At 40.8% G+C, this 17,571-nt stretch overlaps 1 protein-coding gene across 8 annotated transcripts in view; it reads right to left on the bottom strand.

The window, feature by feature from the left end:
• Positions 1–17,571, bottom strand: part of JMJD1C (jumonji domain containing 1C) — a 160,648-nt gene that overhangs the window by 3,934 nt on the left and 139,143 nt on the right. For 7 of the 8 annotated variants that reach the window (XM_071811668.1, XM_071811669.1, XM_071811671.1 and 4 more), the window contains 13 exons: positions 15,721–15,935; positions 14,595–14,747; positions 11,659–11,748; positions 10,177–10,304; positions 9,784–9,997; positions 9,069–9,298; positions 8,352–8,630; positions 7,795–7,963; positions 7,295–7,385; positions 7,058–7,188; positions 5,807–5,929; positions 4,656–4,795; positions 2,266–2,442 (listed from right to left, as the gene is read on the bottom strand). In XM_071811668.1, the coding sequence (XP_071667769.1) occupies positions 2,266–2,442; positions 4,656–4,795; positions 5,807–5,929; positions 7,058–7,188; positions 7,295–7,385; positions 7,795–7,963; positions 8,352–8,630; positions 9,069–9,298; positions 9,784–9,997; positions 10,177–10,304; positions 11,659–11,748; positions 14,595–14,747; positions 15,721–15,935 (2,140 nt within the window). The remainder of the gene's footprint in view (positions 1–2,265; positions 2,443–4,655; positions 4,796–5,806; positions 5,930–7,057; positions 7,189–7,294; positions 7,386–7,794; positions 7,964–8,351; positions 8,631–9,068; positions 9,299–9,783; positions 9,998–10,176; positions 10,305–11,658; positions 11,749–14,594; positions 14,748–15,720; positions 15,936–17,571) is intronic. The other variant, XM_065843832.2, reaches the window with a different exon arrangement.

Genomic DNA, 17,571 nt, shown 5'->3' with positions numbered 1-17,571 from the left:
GTGTCTGAGCTGCACTGCACAGTGAGCACCAGCAGCCAGGCTGCCCCCCAACTCCAGCCCTCAGCCTCATTTCCTCTGCTCCACAACACTACCAGTGAACAAATTAAAATAAAAGTTAATTTACCTCCAAATTTAGTACCAACTCTCATCCACTTTTTAAAAATTCATCACGTACATGTAAATCTGGAACACTTAACGTGTAAACTTAACCTGGTATGCATTCTCGTTCAGACTTATTTTTAAGCGTTTAAATGTGCTTTGTATATATGAAGTGTTGGTGCTGATCCCTAGGGTCAGTATTTATGCATCTCTATATAGAGTACTATACACCTACATGAAAGAACATGATGCTTTCATTTCCTCCTACGTGGCAGATTCACAGGAACTTCTTACTGAAGATGAAAAGGTTCTCAGCTTCACCCACTAAGATTTAAAAACACTGTATTATTAACTCCTTGGTGCCAGAAGCTAGAACATTACCACTTCAAAAGCAATCTGGAGTTTAAAGCTGTGGAGATAAAAGATAAGAGTGGTCTTATTTTTTGGTCCTTAAACCTATGAACTGCAGGGAAGCATGGACCAGTCTCGCTACTTTATGTTTTATTTCTGTATGCCTTTATATAATGCCATGTGCTATATAAAATAAATTGCCCAGTGTGTTTGTTATTTTCTGTTGGTTCCCTTTCCCCTCCTGTATCTGGGCTATCTCCCATGTTTTCAGAGATCAGAGTAAGGTTACTGGAGGATGCAATACAAATCTTCCCAACTCTGGGAGTCCTAACTGCTCCAGCCCAACAGGAGCTAATAACAACATCAGTGCCAGATGTTCCTTCACCTTTGTGAAGCCATGCAAAGCCCTGGAAACATGGTACAGGGCAAGGTAACCTACAACAACCCCAAATTTGTTCACCTGAGATTAACACATCATCATGTGAAACCCATCTAAAGACTGACATGGGAGTCTAGTCTGCATAAGGTATCTGCTGCTTCCAGTGCCCCAGCAAGTGACACAGCCAGCAGACAGACCAGGGACACGACATCTGTCATCACTACAACCCAGTCATTTTTCTTCCACAGAGAAAACACTGCTGCCCTGGTCACGGTGACCCAGTAAAGCCACCGCTTCCTCTCTGCCCAGCAGAAGCAGCGGCTGGAAGCTAACTGCAGGATCAGAAACCAAATGATATCTTCTTCAGAAGGGCCTGGCCTCGCTTGCACCCGGGTGGAGATCAACGATAAGTCTTTAGCAACGAGCTGGTTTACAACCCCTGCTGCAGGGTGGGGATGCTCCTCATTCCTTGATAGTCAGCTAACTCATTAGTGGTGCCTGACAGCTGGCAAGGCAGCAAGAAACCAGGCTCCAGTTCCTGTTGAAACAGGAAAAGGTTCATAGAGTGAAGAAATAAGTCAATCTAGAACTGTCTCAAAATCATCTCTAAACAACTGTGCTTTCCTCCTCTTTTCACCATGGAGAAGCAGTTTGCAAACTGTGAGGGAAACAAACAAACAAAACCAAACCACCACCAAACAAAATGAAGTAACAAACTCCATGTGCTAGGAAAGGACCGAAGCTTGCCACACAAATCCACGCTGCTTCTCCTGAACTGCCCTACTGGCAGTACTTTTTCAGACACAACTAAAGCAGCTCAGCTGCTGCAAAGGTGGTACCACTCCTTCTGGTTGCTGAAGGGACAGTGATGACTCCTGCTGATTGAGGTACCTTCTGTGTCAAAAGGAACTTCATGTGGAGCAGGAAAACGACCTCCAAATCCTGTTGCAGAAACATCTTGTCACACCCAAACTGCCTCTACAATTCTCCCCCAGCAGAAGACAAAACTGATGACACCTGACATCTGGGTATTTTCAGCTGCTTGGGTTGCTCTCCCAGCCTCTCTAGGGTTAACTTTTGGTTTAGAACAACAACAACAAAATACTAACCTGACTTTGCCATAACTAACACCAATTTATTTAGAAACTTGCTAATGGAATGAAAAGTGGAAAAAAGAGGTTAATACTACTCTGCTCATCTGTCTTTTTAAAGGAAAAAAGGAACAGTATTGTTTCAAGCATTCAAGTTGGTGTATGTCAGTACTGGCTAGTCATCTATACAAGCAGACGTACCTTATACATTCCTATACACCAACAACTACCAGTAAGAAAATAAAAACTGATTTGAGTACAGATGTAGTTATGTCTTTGAAAACAAGTTATTTCACTGTATTTATGTTACTTAATCCTGTGTATCTTTAAACAGCTGTACATTACCTGATGAAGTGCTCCTGCTGGTAGAATAATAGCATCACCAAGAAACTGAATAACTGTACAGGTTTTTACTCCGTATTCTTCGAGAAGTCTTTGGCGAAGTTTTTTGTTCACGTACCAGCTCTGATCACGTATTGGATCATGCTCTGGTAAAACTTCTAAGCCTTGCTCTTTTGCTATCTGTAAGTACAAAAAAGATCCCAAGTCACTTTCAACAGAAGCTGAATCTCTTGCTGATAAGTTGTTATTATACCTAACTTAGGAAGCAACACTACTTTGTTCCCAATCAACAGCCAAATAAAAATGTTAGTCAGAGACTGAAAAGAACCTCAAAGGAACTGGGAAGTCCCACTGAGCTGAAGACACCTGCAGAATTCCTACTCCGAACTGCAGAGCTTTAAAGAACTTGGCACAATAATCAATTAATAAGCATCATGCTCTCTGTGTGACTTCTTTCATCAAGAAAATAAAATCTGACCTCAAGAGTTCCTACACTGCCAGCTCTTTTAAGCTGATAACCTTCAGTTTCAACACAGACACTCAACACCACACCCTCGGCTCAGGAAAAAGCAGCAGATACAACTCAGAGTCACGCGGTCCTGGGCAACCTGCTCTAGGCAACTCCGCTGGAGCACAGAGCGTGACAAAAGGACCCCACAAGGTCCCCTTCCAATCTCAGCCACCTGAGGTAAGTTATTTTCCTGCTATGTCATCAAGGAATTTGAAAAAAAATATGGACATAAGAAAAAATAGTTTCCAACAGTGGTAGACTTAACTGCAACAACCATTTCTCATCAAGTTAACCACAGGGGAACAAATACTACCTTTAATCAATTGCTAATTAATCAATCATAGTGACTAAAGATAAAAACCACATATCCAATCCATCTGTCATGACTCAGGAGGTAATTATCTCATTAAACCCAGATTTTTCTTCATATTGACATTAAATGTACTTAATTGTTTGATGCACGGCTTAAAACTGTTCTTGTATATTATCACCTTCTGTACTAACAAGATACTGAGACTTTATCTCTTACCAGCACGCAAAGCGGTCCTAAGGTCTAGTCATCAATTATTCTCTGATTCAGCCTTTCAAAAACACCACCACACCAAAATACAAGGCGGTACACAATTCAGTTTGGATACCATTGTAAGCTGTGGCAGCAAATGACAAACTTTATTACACAGCGTCTTAAGTGCTTCTGTTCTAAACCTGCTACTCCAAGAGTTTTACAATATCTTTAACTGCTCTGAAAGAAAAAATGCTGAATAATACTCATCATCCACCGATTCCCTTGCATTCCTGATTTTGCTCACAACTCTCATTTCCAGACTGAAGAGCCACCACCTACTTTGCGAGTGTCTGCTTTTTGAACAAACTGAAAAAGTCTCGCTCTATAATTTACAATCTCCTGGAATTAGCTGTATTTTATCTACTAGCGCTCATTTTTCCCCAGGGTTCAGCTGCCCCAGGACTGAAACACTGTCTGATTGTCCAAGAGAACCTTCACTGCTCCATTGCGCAGGTTCTTCCCGCTGGCAGCACAGCCCTTGGCCTCCAGCTGGTTATGGAACCCACAGCCAGTTAAAACTCTTTGGATGTTTTCCCCACAGTAGAAGATAGTGAAGACTTATTTTCCCCAAGCAATCACTGCAGTGATCTTTTGGTACTTCTGTGCTGTTTCTCGAGACTGTCTTCTAGAACTTGAAAACATGCTGAAGACGGGACACAGGAAACTGCTTCCAAGATGGTATCTCTGAATTTAATGCCACTGATGACAACCAACAGCCTAATGGTGGATATTCACTCCTTGTGCTAAAGCAACAGGATGAAAGGCTCTGATGTGCCTCGAACTTGCTCAATCACATGCCGTTGAAGGAAGATCCACACTGTAGCTAAGATTGAAGAAGTCTGCTGCCCTTGGGACGTCATCCCACACCACTGCACCTTCACTAAGAGCCAAGACATTCTCTGAGCCAATGGACGTGCCACAGAGCCCCTGTGAAGATGAGTGGCTGCTGGGTTGCAAGGTCAGGGGTTTTAGCATGAGACTATTCACAAGAATTTCAGCATCTGGTAATGCAAGAATGGATCAGTGACAGAAACATTACCCTACGAATTATCCTTTGTACTAGAGAAGGTCCAGAATGGCTCTCCATGTGTACCCATGAGTTCGCAGGCTACCCATAAATCCTAAGAAGTGAACACCCATCACATTACAGATTTTGTTGATGATGCAGCAGGTCAATAACTGTTTATGTGCTGTAAAGAATTTTGCTTCCCTACATTCCTTATGCATAGCAGTGGCATTTGTGGGTTTTTGCCAGCCCCCTTTGATTTACCAGTTACTTAGATGGTATTTGGAAAATATGTACTATAAAAATCTAACCTTTTGCAGAAACTCCCTTATCTTGTCAGCATCTTTGCCAGCATAGATGTGCCATAAAGCACCAGGTAATTCACTTGAATCTTTCAACCGCTTCCTTAAAAGATCATCCAAATCTTCCTCTTCAAACTTCTTCAGAACTCCTAAAATCCAACAAATTTTTTTTTTTTAAGTGAGACAGAGGAAAAACTTAAAATAAATACCTTATTTCTGTATTTCTTGTGTGAAACTGACAGATAAAAGTTTGCTGAATACAACGGAAGCCCCCAGGTGATTATTTGTTCTGTGCTTGTAATTAGTAGAACATGAATGCTGTAAAGACCTTAAGAACAACACTTGCCTGAATTTGATAGAACACATTCTCCTACTTGAAATAAACAAGCAGGGCTGGCATCAAAAAATCAAAATATGGAAAAGGTATTTTCCTGCAGTCAGCAAAAGCTGTGGGCTGTGCTGCAGCAGGTCGCCAAGAAGCTCGAGCTCTCCCAATACGCTCAGGTTTTGCTGTTATTAACTCGGTGCATACGCAAGTGAAAACAAAGCAAATAAAAGACAGCAAACCTTACTGCAGCTCTATTAGTCATACCCCAAAATCTACATTTGCTGATTATGGAATAAGAGGACAAAAGAATATGGGGTGAGAAACAAAACTATTTCAGTGATTTAAAGACTTTCACATGAGCAATAAACCTCATACAGACGCCAAACATACACCAATTTAAGCTCTCTGGTGCTGAAAAATTACATTACAGTCCAAATTCAATAGAGCAAACACAGCACGTCCAGAGGGAACAGAATAAACAGAAGGTTTGGCAAATACATCACCCTGACATAATTGTTAGAACTGCCACAGCTTCCAGAGAAAATCCTTCACGTGCACTTTCATTAGCTCTGCCAGCCCCAGCACAGGAATGGGGGATCAATTACACGGAATGGCAAAAAAATGTGAAAAGAGTTTGAAATATCATTTCATAACTCATGAACCGCAGCATATTTTATGCAGAATTAGTGCGTCTGCAAATTCTTGAAACAAATCTCCCAGGTTTAAGCAAGTACTTATGGATACCTTTCATCTGCTTCAGAAGAACAGTGTCAGTTTTAAAAGCAACAGATCATTCAGTGCCTCTACACCTCTCACAAGGTGTGAGATTTACCTGATTTGGAAAGTACTCCATTTCCTTTCGCTATGCCAACATAAACAAGGATGTTCACAACATCCGAAACTTCAATATGGAGATTTGTGGTTCCTATATCATGGTCTTTAGTAGCAGCCACACCTATGTTACAAGATGAAAATTAAGATTTATTGTGTTGCATATTCACCTTCAAACAGAAACGTGCAACAGCTGAGAAGAAATTTCTGAAGGTACACTAAGAATCACAGAAAAGCATTTTATGTACAGACAGCCTTTAATATGAAAATACTGAGATATACAAACTACAAAGATGCTTTTTTTCACTTGCTAAACAAGAAAATGCTACTTTAACAGAGACCCTAAGATATCTCTTAGCCCAGGTAACTGTCCATGCACAGCAGCTGTGTCAGAACAAAACACATTTCAGCAGAATAATCAAAGACATTTCCTGACCACTACGTTCCTTCCCAGCCTTTCAGGATGGCCAGGGCAGAATATAACAACAATGAATACAGAGGGTTATCAAATCAAACGTATCATTTAATGCATGGCTGTAAGCAGAGTATCCCCAAGCAAAGAGGAAAATTAATTTTAGTTCTAAAAGGTAAAAACACACATGCTTAAGTCAAAAGGATATTTCAGAACAGTGAGCCTTGCAGCAGAGTTAAAGTGTCATTAATGATTCAGTTCTTCAGGCCCATGCCTTGATCACTATCATTAACATGTTTATTTCAAAGGACATCTGGAGAACTTTTTAAATCAAAGCCATCATGACATAAGTTAAAACTAATTTCTTGTCGTATTACAACAGTTTGTAAAACAGAATTGAACAAAACTGTTTGAAAAAGAAGCAGCTGGAAAAGGTCTCAGGGAAACGACCTTTTCTAAACAGGTTTTTGAGTGTACAGCATACAATTACAAATTATGAGAAATATGCTGAGATTTACTTATTTATTACCAGAATTATGAACGCAATAATATTTCCTGAGGCATTTTGTCACAGAGAATTATTAAAGATGGGATTTGTCTTTGTGCAAAAGTACCTAACCACTTGTATACTTCATAAGACTGTAACAGCACAAGAGAGAAAGAAATGCAGAAGCAAATAAACTCTCATGCTGGAAGCGCATGTACTGTTAATGGGCAAGTCAGTCAAGAACTTCTCCTACACTCGGTGAACAATTATCCTCCAAGTGAGCCCAACACTGTAACGTGTGATATTCCGCACTTTTAAGGGCAGAGGAAACAGCTGCACTAAGGCACACTCACCATAGGCACTGCAGAGCCTGGGTCCCAAATCTGGACGGACAAAAAATCCTGGCAGATGAGAAGCCAAGTTTAGTTTTCCTTCTGGACTACAGTATTCAGGCAAGGGTAAACTTTTTAATAAATCCTCGTATCTGGAGGAGAAAAAGAAGAATGTAACTGAATTTGTGTCATTACATAGACAAAAACCCAAACCAACATGGAGATTGACTTAAGAATGTCTAATATTGAACTCAATACCTTGCTGGCATCATAGCCTTGAAATCTTCACCAGAAGGCCAATCTTTCAGTTTTAGTAGAGCTGTTTCCCCATTTTTTATTTTCTGCCGTTCTGCAAGTAACACGGAAATTACTAAGAACTAATACACTGCAGGTGTTTTACTTTATTCGGCTAAAACATATAACCAATCTCTTAACTTGTCTATAAAGATTTCATCCATCACACAGGACAGAATTAATTTTAAGACTCAAGAATGATACAAACCAAACTCAACTAGTTGAGGAACAATGACATTTGGTTTCTTAGTCAGACCTCACTAGTATATAGTGCATCTTTCATTCTGCAAAGGTACAAAATACAAGTTGCCATCACATTCTCTGGGAACAGATTACCTAGAGCTTTCTTTTAAAATTAAAGGTACTTTGAAGCCTCAAGATCCATTAAAAAAATATTATTAATTGCAGTTTCTAACATTGAGCATGTTCAGAATCAATGCAATAATACATTTAAGGTAACATACTTGAAACATCTTCAAAACCATCCCAGAATTCTTTGACATTGGTGTTTGAAATAATACTGTCTTTGCAATTCAAGATATCAGCTTGCTGGTTTCCAAAATCTAGACTAATTGACTCAGCTTTCCATAGGCTGAAGTTCATTTTCTTATGCATACCGGACACTAACACAGGCTGTAAAAAAAATAAAATAAAATAAATCAATACTTATCCTTTCTTAAGTAAACACATCCTTCAATTAAACAAGCACAAATGCATCTGAAACACACCCTGAAGACCTCAGCCCAACGGAGCTGTTAACACCTCCTCCAGCAGCAACCACACCTGGCATGTCCTACACACACCTTCTGGAATTTGAATCACCGTAACAGTTATTTCTTATTTATCATCAGCAGTTAACTGAAGTTTAAACTACACGAGGTTCCTGTGTGGGCTGTACCTGACAAGCTTTTGCCCACTAATTATACATTGTCAGACATGGAGTCAGGCAAATTTGTCCTTTAACATGACTCCCTGGAGTCCATCCGAAGTTCACTCCCCAGCTCGAGCGCTCAGTACCCACCCTGCCCTGTTTCCAGCACTCTTTGAACAGCTTCCAGTTGTTGTTGTTTTTATGGTCTCTGAGCCACAAAACGTGCTTATCACAGATCCACGAATACTGAATATCACTGTACAGTTTACTGCTGTCATCCTGAACACATTTTTTGTCTTCCTTTGGCTCATCTTTTATTTCAGATTTTACGTTTATCTTTGGTGCTCTGTTTGGTGGGATCTTGTTTTCCACTACTGAAGCAATTATGTCATCAAGAATGTTTGGCATAGTCCTTCCACTCTTGCCACTCTATTAGAAAACAAACAAACGTATGCTTAAGCAATGTAAAAGCAAATAAAAATAATGTAATTCCTTTTGCAGTAGAATGACAGCATTTCATCACCAAATAGCAGCTTGCGGTTATCTGCTTTCTGTGTAGAAAAGCGTATGCATTCTTACATGGAAAAAGTCAGAAATATACAGTTACTACAAAACTCGATATATTGCAATCTTCCTTTACTTTGTCAGGTTAAGGTTTTATCTAACTTCACAGACATTTTCTTCATAGTATGCATCAATTATCACTGCATATATATGAAAACAAAATGTTAACACAAATGTGCGTGTGCATATAACGTTTTAATGATCAATGAGCATGTAGAGCAATACAGCTATCAAACTGCTCTAACTACAATGTACCAAAACAAATGATAGCGATTTTCAAAACCTGATATAAAACCCACGTGCCTTGTAAACACTTACTGCTGTTCCTGTCGAGTAAACGGGAGCAAAAGCAATACCAGCATCTGTAGAACCTAGACGCAGTTTGCCGGCTGTTGTAGTTAATAAATCTCGTAAGGTTGAGCCCTGCTCGTTGTTCTGGGATGAAGGAGGGGAGTTTTTACAGTTTTGGGACTCCAAATTATCCTGGTCTTTCTCTTCTTTTGAATGTTTTCCAGAAGGACATTCTTTGTTCTCTAAAACGAAAGTAAAAATTGAAAGTTTTCACCACTGTATCACAATGCAGACATAGGAACAGCACCAGCATCCTGCATTTTATAGTGGTGGTAACATACTGTAGCACTAGTGCTCTATTCACCTGAAAACACACCAGAGGATGAACTAGATCCTTCAAAATGCAGTCAAAGAGTGTGACCGTGACAAGGCCTTCCTCAGCATCTCAGACATGCAACTGAGCGAGCACCTGTCACGAACGAGAGATGCTGTAGCTGGAAATAGTGCCACATCACACGTGCGTTCCACTAGTTGCTCTTTTGGTAACAGATTCTGATGCCACCAGGAGAAGGCATTGCAGCTTCAAGATCAAAATTAAGGGGCAAAAGAACATCACCTCTGCTTTTTGCTGAACAGAAAACTCTGTGAATCTCCCTCATTAATTCAATTGTGTTATCATTGGCACTCCCAAAGTCATGGGCATGATATGACAGTTTCAAACAAATACCTTTCTTTTCTTCTCTGGCTTTCTGCTCTGCAAGATCGGCTAACCAGTGCAGCGGGGACTGGGACTCGGGCGGCGTGGACTTGCTGTCTGTGCTCACATCGCTCCTTGGACTCGTGTTCCCGTTTGTCTCAGACTTTTGAGGAGTGTTCTGCTGCTGAGACTCGGGCAGGCACAGAGAAATTTTATTACTGTGGTTAAGGACATTCTGCAAAACCTGTGAAGAACATTTATTTTTAAGTCTCGAACTTTGCTTTAATGTATTCCAAAGACAAGGCTAGCATTTAACCATTGTATATGCAAACTAAAATGCAACTGGTACTATTAAAATATAAAAATCCACAGGAATTGGAACACCTGAGCAAGCTGCCATATATGGACACATTTTCAACTCACCTGAGATACGCCATTCATTGCAGGGAGCTTGCCGGCTTGTGTGCTCTGCTTGCTGGTACACTGACAATGGGATTTAATTTCAAATTTTTCTCTAATATTGTGCATAGCATCTAGAAGATCTGTCAAAACTAGGAGACAATTAAGAACACCATCAATCACCACCTCTCAATCATTTTGTGAGCCTCTTTAAAATACACACCGTGATGCTAAAATGCCATCTCCAAACCTTTTTAAAATTTAAACTATTAAAAATGCTAAACTTATCACTCAAAAATACTATAGAAGGACCGCCCAGTTTACCTTAAAGCTTATGCAGAAAGAGACAAAGTCTTTAATTAAATAACTGCATGGTTACTCTTCTGAATAATCTAACTTTTGCTCTGCATTCCCACTGCATGGCACACACGGAGCCAGCCAGCCACTCATTATTAACTCCTCATTGTTCAACGGGTTCATCACTGCTTCATTTAATAAAACCGTCAAATTAGACTGAAGTGAGCCATGTCTTGACAAAAAAATTAGTACGTCGTCATGTAATTTAAGGCTGTTTGGTAATGGGTAGGCACAGAAGAACAAAACTGAGGTTATGTAGGCAGTCTTCACTGTGCTGTTTCCAGATGAGTGGTTCACTTCACAATTTAAAATTAAAACCAGTTTCAGTCTGGAACCTGTTCTGGAGAATGTCACAATTTGAATTAATTACGGAATCTAACCAACCTTCATTTCTACCTGAACTAACATGCAACAACCCATAAAATAATGAGCACGTCTGTATTTCCAGCTTAAAATAACTTGGGAATTTACTTAACAAGTTTAAGGGCACATTTGAGTTTTCTATTCTCTGCTCTGCATCAATGCTGCCAGAATCACAAGCAAAGCTGCGCTAACAACCACCACCACTCCTAACCGCACCTCTTCATAAAACTGACTTGGCTGTAAGAAAAACTCTGAATTTAGCGAGGTTTAGGTTACCACTTAGTTTTTCATTTATCACAAGCTCCTTCATTGCGTTTTGCTTTAAGATGCTCAACCAGTTCTCCACCAAAACCACACGTGAATTTTCTTTTTTTTTTGGGTGGGTGTAGGAGACAGAAAACAGCGAAAAACAAATCCCCAAAACTCTGTTGCCACATAACGCTCCTCAGCAATACTAGTCTAAGATTTTCTTTTAATAGCTATGGTCAGATTTATTAAGTACATTCTGGCTGGTTTATTCCACTGTGAAAACGTACAAAACACTCAAACACCCTGAATTTTTCACTGCCTGTCCCCAGAATCCCGTCAGGCATGTGTCAGCATACTCCTCTTTCTCTCCATCATCTGTGCTCCTTGCTGGTACGTGCCCAGAATCACTTGCCCTCCTGTGATGATTTGACACAATTTGCAGGTTTGCAAGTGGAAAATGAGAAGAAACAACTCTGGCCTCTCTTTACAGCAAGACATGGGAACAAACACATCCAGCTTGTTTTCAGGTGGTCTTACCAGAGCCTGGAATAATCTGTGTTGGCATCAGGTGTTTGTGATCATGAGGCTGTCCCTTCACACACTTCATCCAGGCATATAACTCCTTGTCTGCAAAATAACATTGCCAATTGTTTTACTTTCCTTACAGTGCTGAACAGACAGAGCTAACTAACATTTTTTCAGACTTGCTTTAGTTAAAAATGGGTTTCTACATACTGTGAAGCCTTCTGTCCTGGTACCGTGTGTGGCAAAGATTCACATACGACAGCTACTTTTCACAATAAGAGAAAGAGTAAAGATTTTTAACAATACTGAAAACTAAACCAGCCACAGCTGTAATACAGACCCCTGCCAGTAACCTCAATGTTTCAAAGTATATTCCTTTTATTACATTTAGCAAGTTGCCAGTTTAGCAGAAGCCAAAATCCTTTACAGTTGCTATTGAGGCATTAGACGCAGTTCTATCGCAGAAAAGACACAACTAGGCTGCGACTGCATGGGTAGTCGCAATTTGACACAAGCCACACTCCAACTGAAAGTGGCTGTCTCCAACCAGAGAGGGTCAAACAAACAAAAAAGATGAACTTTTAAGCAAACCAATTATCTGATTTTGCCAACCATGCAGCTGCACCGATGTTACTGGTGACACAAAGGAGAGGGAAGTTGCATCACAGATTTATGTCAGATTAAAGCAACTGTGAACCACAAGTCTGTATGTACTGGTTGAAAAATCATTTGTCGCAGCAGAGAGGGCCTAACCGGTAGGAAAGAGATGCTTCCCATGAAGTTTCAGGAAGACTGTCCCTCCCAAAAAAAATACGCGGTGTAAAGGCAAGAGAGAGGAAGAAAGAGAGCAAAAAAACGTCTGGCCAAGCAATTGCTCACCGAGCTGCTACGTGATTTGGGGACAGAAACAGGAATGTAATTTGTGTCTCAACCCCCAGTCTTGTATCCTATACGCTGAACTGACAGTTTCAGGAGACTCTTCAAATCTTTTTACTAGTTTGCTCAGCTCCAGCAAAGTAAAATAAGGACCACACCAAAGGAAGCATTTAGCACATCTGAAGCATTGTTTTCTTACACTGCAAGAGATATACAATGCACCAAATGTTCCTTTCAGATAAATATTAGATTTCTTAGCTATTCTGTAGTTTCTGTAACTCCTAAAACACTGAAATACGTAACTGGTCAGGAACATATATTTAATCTAAAAACGAAACAGTGTATCTACTTAATGCATTTTATCACTGAAATGCCATGTCATTCCACTTGATGGTGCCATGAACTGTCTGAAGGTAACAATGGCTGCACATTCATTCATTCATGCAGTGAAGTAATGAGAGAAGTCATTGATAAGTATCTGAATAACAAATATTTAAACCTCTGACATTCCTGCTGAAGCAGGGGGAAACCAGTGTATTCTCAGTTACATTTAGCAACTGTAAAAACAACCACCAGTTCCAGGAAAAATGGTGTAATATAAAGTGCTATTATATGGGATGGGTGGGTGGTTCTGAACTTTGCAATAGAGTGCCAAAGGAGTGAGATAGTTCACATGAATCCTACAGCATCATTAGCAATAAAGCCGCAGAGAAGGAAGCTATCGTACTTCTGCTTTTGCACATAGCGTGGCGACCAACAGTAAGGAGAAAGTCTTCCCTGCTAGAAGACTGAGAAGCAGCCTGCTTCTGTATACTGCTTTTTTAAGCTAGGAAGACATTTTACTAAAATTTTCCTGGCGGGTTAACACGCACACTATAAAAAGTCTCTGACTGCATGTTCCCACTGGGGTAAATAATGTTGGGCCTATATCCCAAGCCACGTCAGATGGATGCGCACACATGCACACACAGACCCAAGCCAGTTAAGAGCTGCTGAAGCAGCCTCCAGCATTAAAGCACTGAAGACTGCTCTCAGTGCTGGAAAACACCAACATTAGTTCCCTAGAAACTTCAGGCTTTGATGAAAGTCTCTGGGAACATCCCATAACCGCAGTGTAGGAGGCCTCTCGCTGCAAGCCAAGGACAAAGTGAATGAGTCTCTCTATTTGTTAAAGATTTGCCATCTGACAGTAAAGCTTCATTTTACTAACACTTCACATCTGTGACATTATGCTGCTATGACAAACATGGAAATGCTTTTCCAAACGGCATTATACTTGAATCAGTTCCTAGCGCAGCGTCTGCCCGCAGGACCGTGCCAGGGCACAATGCCTGCCACCCGGGGAAGGCCACCCCTTGAGCACCCATGTCACAGCCCAGGGCCGAACGACCACACCAAGCTTCCAAGCCATTCCTCTTTGCAAGTGCAACCAGGCTGGGTCACTCAGGAAATACAGGTTTGCAAGTCACTCCTGTTGTACTTCACTACAGACTAGAAACTTACACTGAAGCACAGAATTAAGATTAAATTGATTACGTGTGTGGGCTGCTGGATTGTGAAACCTCCACTAATGCTCATTTTAAATACTATGTGAAGGATTTTTCTCCATCTCACCTTCTTTTTTTTTTTTTTAAGAAGAAGAAAGTAGGCTGTTAAGTCAATATAACAAACCATGTACTTCTGAAGGAGGACTCCAGAAATCACCCAAATCAAGGCAAGCTGTAACAGCAAGGAGTCACCAAAAAGCAGGGAAGCGTAATGGGAGTTCCAGTCTCACAGCTGAGGAACAAGATTTAACCTTGAGCGGCAAGGCACAAGCAATCCAAGACAATCCACACAAAAAAGACTGGAAAGCAAACAAAGACCTAAAATAGCCTCCACAGCAGTTGCTTTCTGAATGACTGATTCTACATCTACTGACAAAAAGGAGGCGAAAAAGATCTAAGAGAAATGAAAGTGCACAAGCAGTAATTTCACACTTTACAGAAAGGTAGTTATACTAGTGGATCAGCAGCTCTACAACAAATGAGAATAAACAGCCTATACAATACTCTAGTTCATAAAGAACTGACCTCTAGAACTTTTTCTTTCCTTTGCCTTGTAACAATCTAGGCAGACCACAAATCCACATTTTTGGCAGACCCAGTGAATGTTAAATAATGTGGCTTCACATGCATCACACATCTCACGGACTCCTCTCACTGCTCTCTTCCATGCAATTTTGGCTGAAATACAAAATAAGCAGAATAAAAGGACTGAAATTTAAATGCAAAGCACAGAATGAATAGTCTTTATAGATGAAGCATTCGTAATTTTCCCCTCAGACGCAACCGGGTGTGGAGGAAAGAAGGGATCCTTCATAAACAGACCATCACCATCTGCCCCCTTAGTTGCGTTACACGGCATCCCCATCAATGATAGTATCAATACAACACGAAGAAATTAAAGCATCCAAAAATTACAGACTAAAGCAATACAGAAAGAACATTCCTGCTCAACATGAGTGGGTTGGAAGTATGAAGAACTTCTTTAACGTACGCTTTCAACCCCATGCAACGGAGAGAGCGGGGTTTTCACCTGACTGCCTATGGGACACGTTTAATCTCAAGGGCAGCCAAACTGGTGAGTCGGAGGGTTCGAGTGGGCAGGAGGGGAGGGAGGTGTGTGTCCTGGAGACCTGGCTGCTCTCTGCCCCACCTCCTCCTCCTCCCGCCTGCCATCAGCGGAGCCACCAGCCCGTTTCCAGCCTATGCCCATCTGCCGCGGGACAGAAGGACAAACCGCGGCTTTGGTGGGGAGGAGGCAACAGCGTCAGCACACACTCTGCGGGGCCCATGCTGTCACGTTATTCTCCTTTGTTTTGGGAAGCAGACACGTCAGAAACACAACGTCTGTTGGCAGGAGTCGGTACCTGGCTCGCCGCGGGCCTTGGCGTGGAGCTGCCCGCTCCAGCAGGGGCCGGAGGCCCAGCTGGGAACCGAGGCTGCTCCAGGCCCAGCAGCAGCCTGGCCCGGGCCCAGCGCAGGGACAGGGAACATCCCTGCCCCTTCCCAGCACACCCTCTTACAAAACAGCCCAGGAAAAAACAACGTGACCATTCAATTAAGAGAACTACTGGAAAGGAAGCAGTGGATCATGATGAACGCAAACACTCGAGTAAAACTGCAGAACACTGGAAAGTATCTGAGATTTCCTTACCGTCTTTTTTCACCCAGGACATAGCTGTTTTCTCAGATGTTACTAACTGACAAAATTTATCACCTATGATATCTAGAATGTATTTAGAAGTTTCTAGGTCCAGTTCATCATCCTCATAGTTTTCGTGAGTCCATAAACTCAGTGCTTCATCATCATATTGATCAGGAGAGGAGAAACCATCTATTCGAACCACTCCATTCTTACTAAAAGATAACCTAAAAATGAAAACAGATAGTTTAACTGCATAGATCATTATAGTCTGAGACTTAGAGTTTAACTTGCTAATTAACCTTACTGCTTATGTCTTACAAGTTTGCCTTAATTTCTTTAGCATCCTGCCATATTCTTTAAAAATAAATCCTACTGGCAAAATTAGTTTTAAAACAAACAGTAAAGCAGTACGAAAACTAAACCATACTTTTTAGGCACTTTTTGCATTCAGCTCACTCATCATTCTCTCTCTGTAACATTTATTACTGCTTTAAATTGCAGAAAGGAAAACTCTCTCTTTGCCTCCACCACCCCGCCGAAGTTTGGTTCTGTGGTTCTACCTATTCCTCACCCTTAATTTTCTGAGTGCCTGTGACAGCAATCGCTCAGTCTCACTCATTTTACAGATCTATCCCACTGCTCTCACTACTCAGAGAACAAGAGTTATAACATTGTATTTAAGTCTTTATAGACAGAACAAATCACTAATCCAACAGTTCTGTAGCCGCTAATTTCTGATCTTTAAAATAACTGAAGGCTTTCCTGTTACCCTACCTGGTATCATTCCACTAACCATGCCTACATTTAGCCTGTTTTTAAGCAGTAACAATTAATTATTCCATCTTGCATATACAGGATAATTCATTATACATATGCGATTATTATAACAGTTAAGGAATTTCACAGCAATGCCAGCAAAATAGTCTTGAACTCAGAACTAAGACCAAAACCAACACTCAGATGTGTATTTAATAACAAGAAGAAATGACGAATTTTCAGTTACAACAGTGACTTCCAACAATAGTGCAAATTTCATTTACAGTTCGAGCCCTACTATCTAAACACAATGAAAATGATTTATCTGCTGTGAAATTTACTACAATATATTCAAAAACAGTCCGATTTTAAAATTCCGTAACTGTGTTTTTAAATGTTGGCAGAACTTTGTCACTGATGTTCTCTTTTATACGGGATAAAAAAACCCCAAACATCAACAAGACCACATTCAGAAGCAAATATGCTCATGCACAAGGTATTCTGAGTGCAACCTTGAAATGATTGCTGTAGGACTACCAAGGCTTGTAACTAAACCTTCATTATAAAAAATTAAACCCTATCCAGGGAACAACTTCCTGTCCAAAACAAGTTGGATATACACTGACAACACAGCCCACGTCCAAATTAAAGCTGTTCTGTTCTCTCTTGGTCGCTGTTCTCCCTGCGCCACGGATGCTACGCTGCATCCTGGGAAATTTTCTTCCCGACTTGTGAGTTCTCCTTGATTAGCCATTAATTGTGAAAAAGGAGGTCACAGCTCCTCTGTCCTCAGAAACTGCCAGAAAACCCTGAGCAGCATTCCCACCATCCACTGGCATAAGAACAACCAGGCATTAACGCAACTCTGCGGTTGTACAGCTTGTCCAGAATAACTGAAGCTTGCCTTTTGAAAATCCCACTTCAAATGTCAGACACCTGCGTAATGGTGATGTGCTGTATTTTCTACTTGCCTAAGGTACCCTGGGCAGCTGTTCTGATGTCTTTGCTATAAAGCTTTAAACAGCAATAAAGTCAATCCACAAAAGAAATAAGAAATACGAATGTAAATACTGTTAAATTAGTGTCTTTTATCAGGCAGACTGA

Source organism: Patagioenas fasciata, chromosome 8 (assembly GCF_037038585.1).
Source record: "Patagioenas fasciata isolate bPatFas1 chromosome 8, bPatFas1.hap1, whole genome shotgun sequence".
Taxonomy (NCBI): Eukaryota; Metazoa; Chordata; class Aves; order Columbiformes; family Columbidae; genus Patagioenas; species Patagioenas fasciata.
The sequence above is the reverse complement of the archived record's forward strand: the minus strand, read 5'-3'. Positions and strand labels throughout refer to the sequence as shown.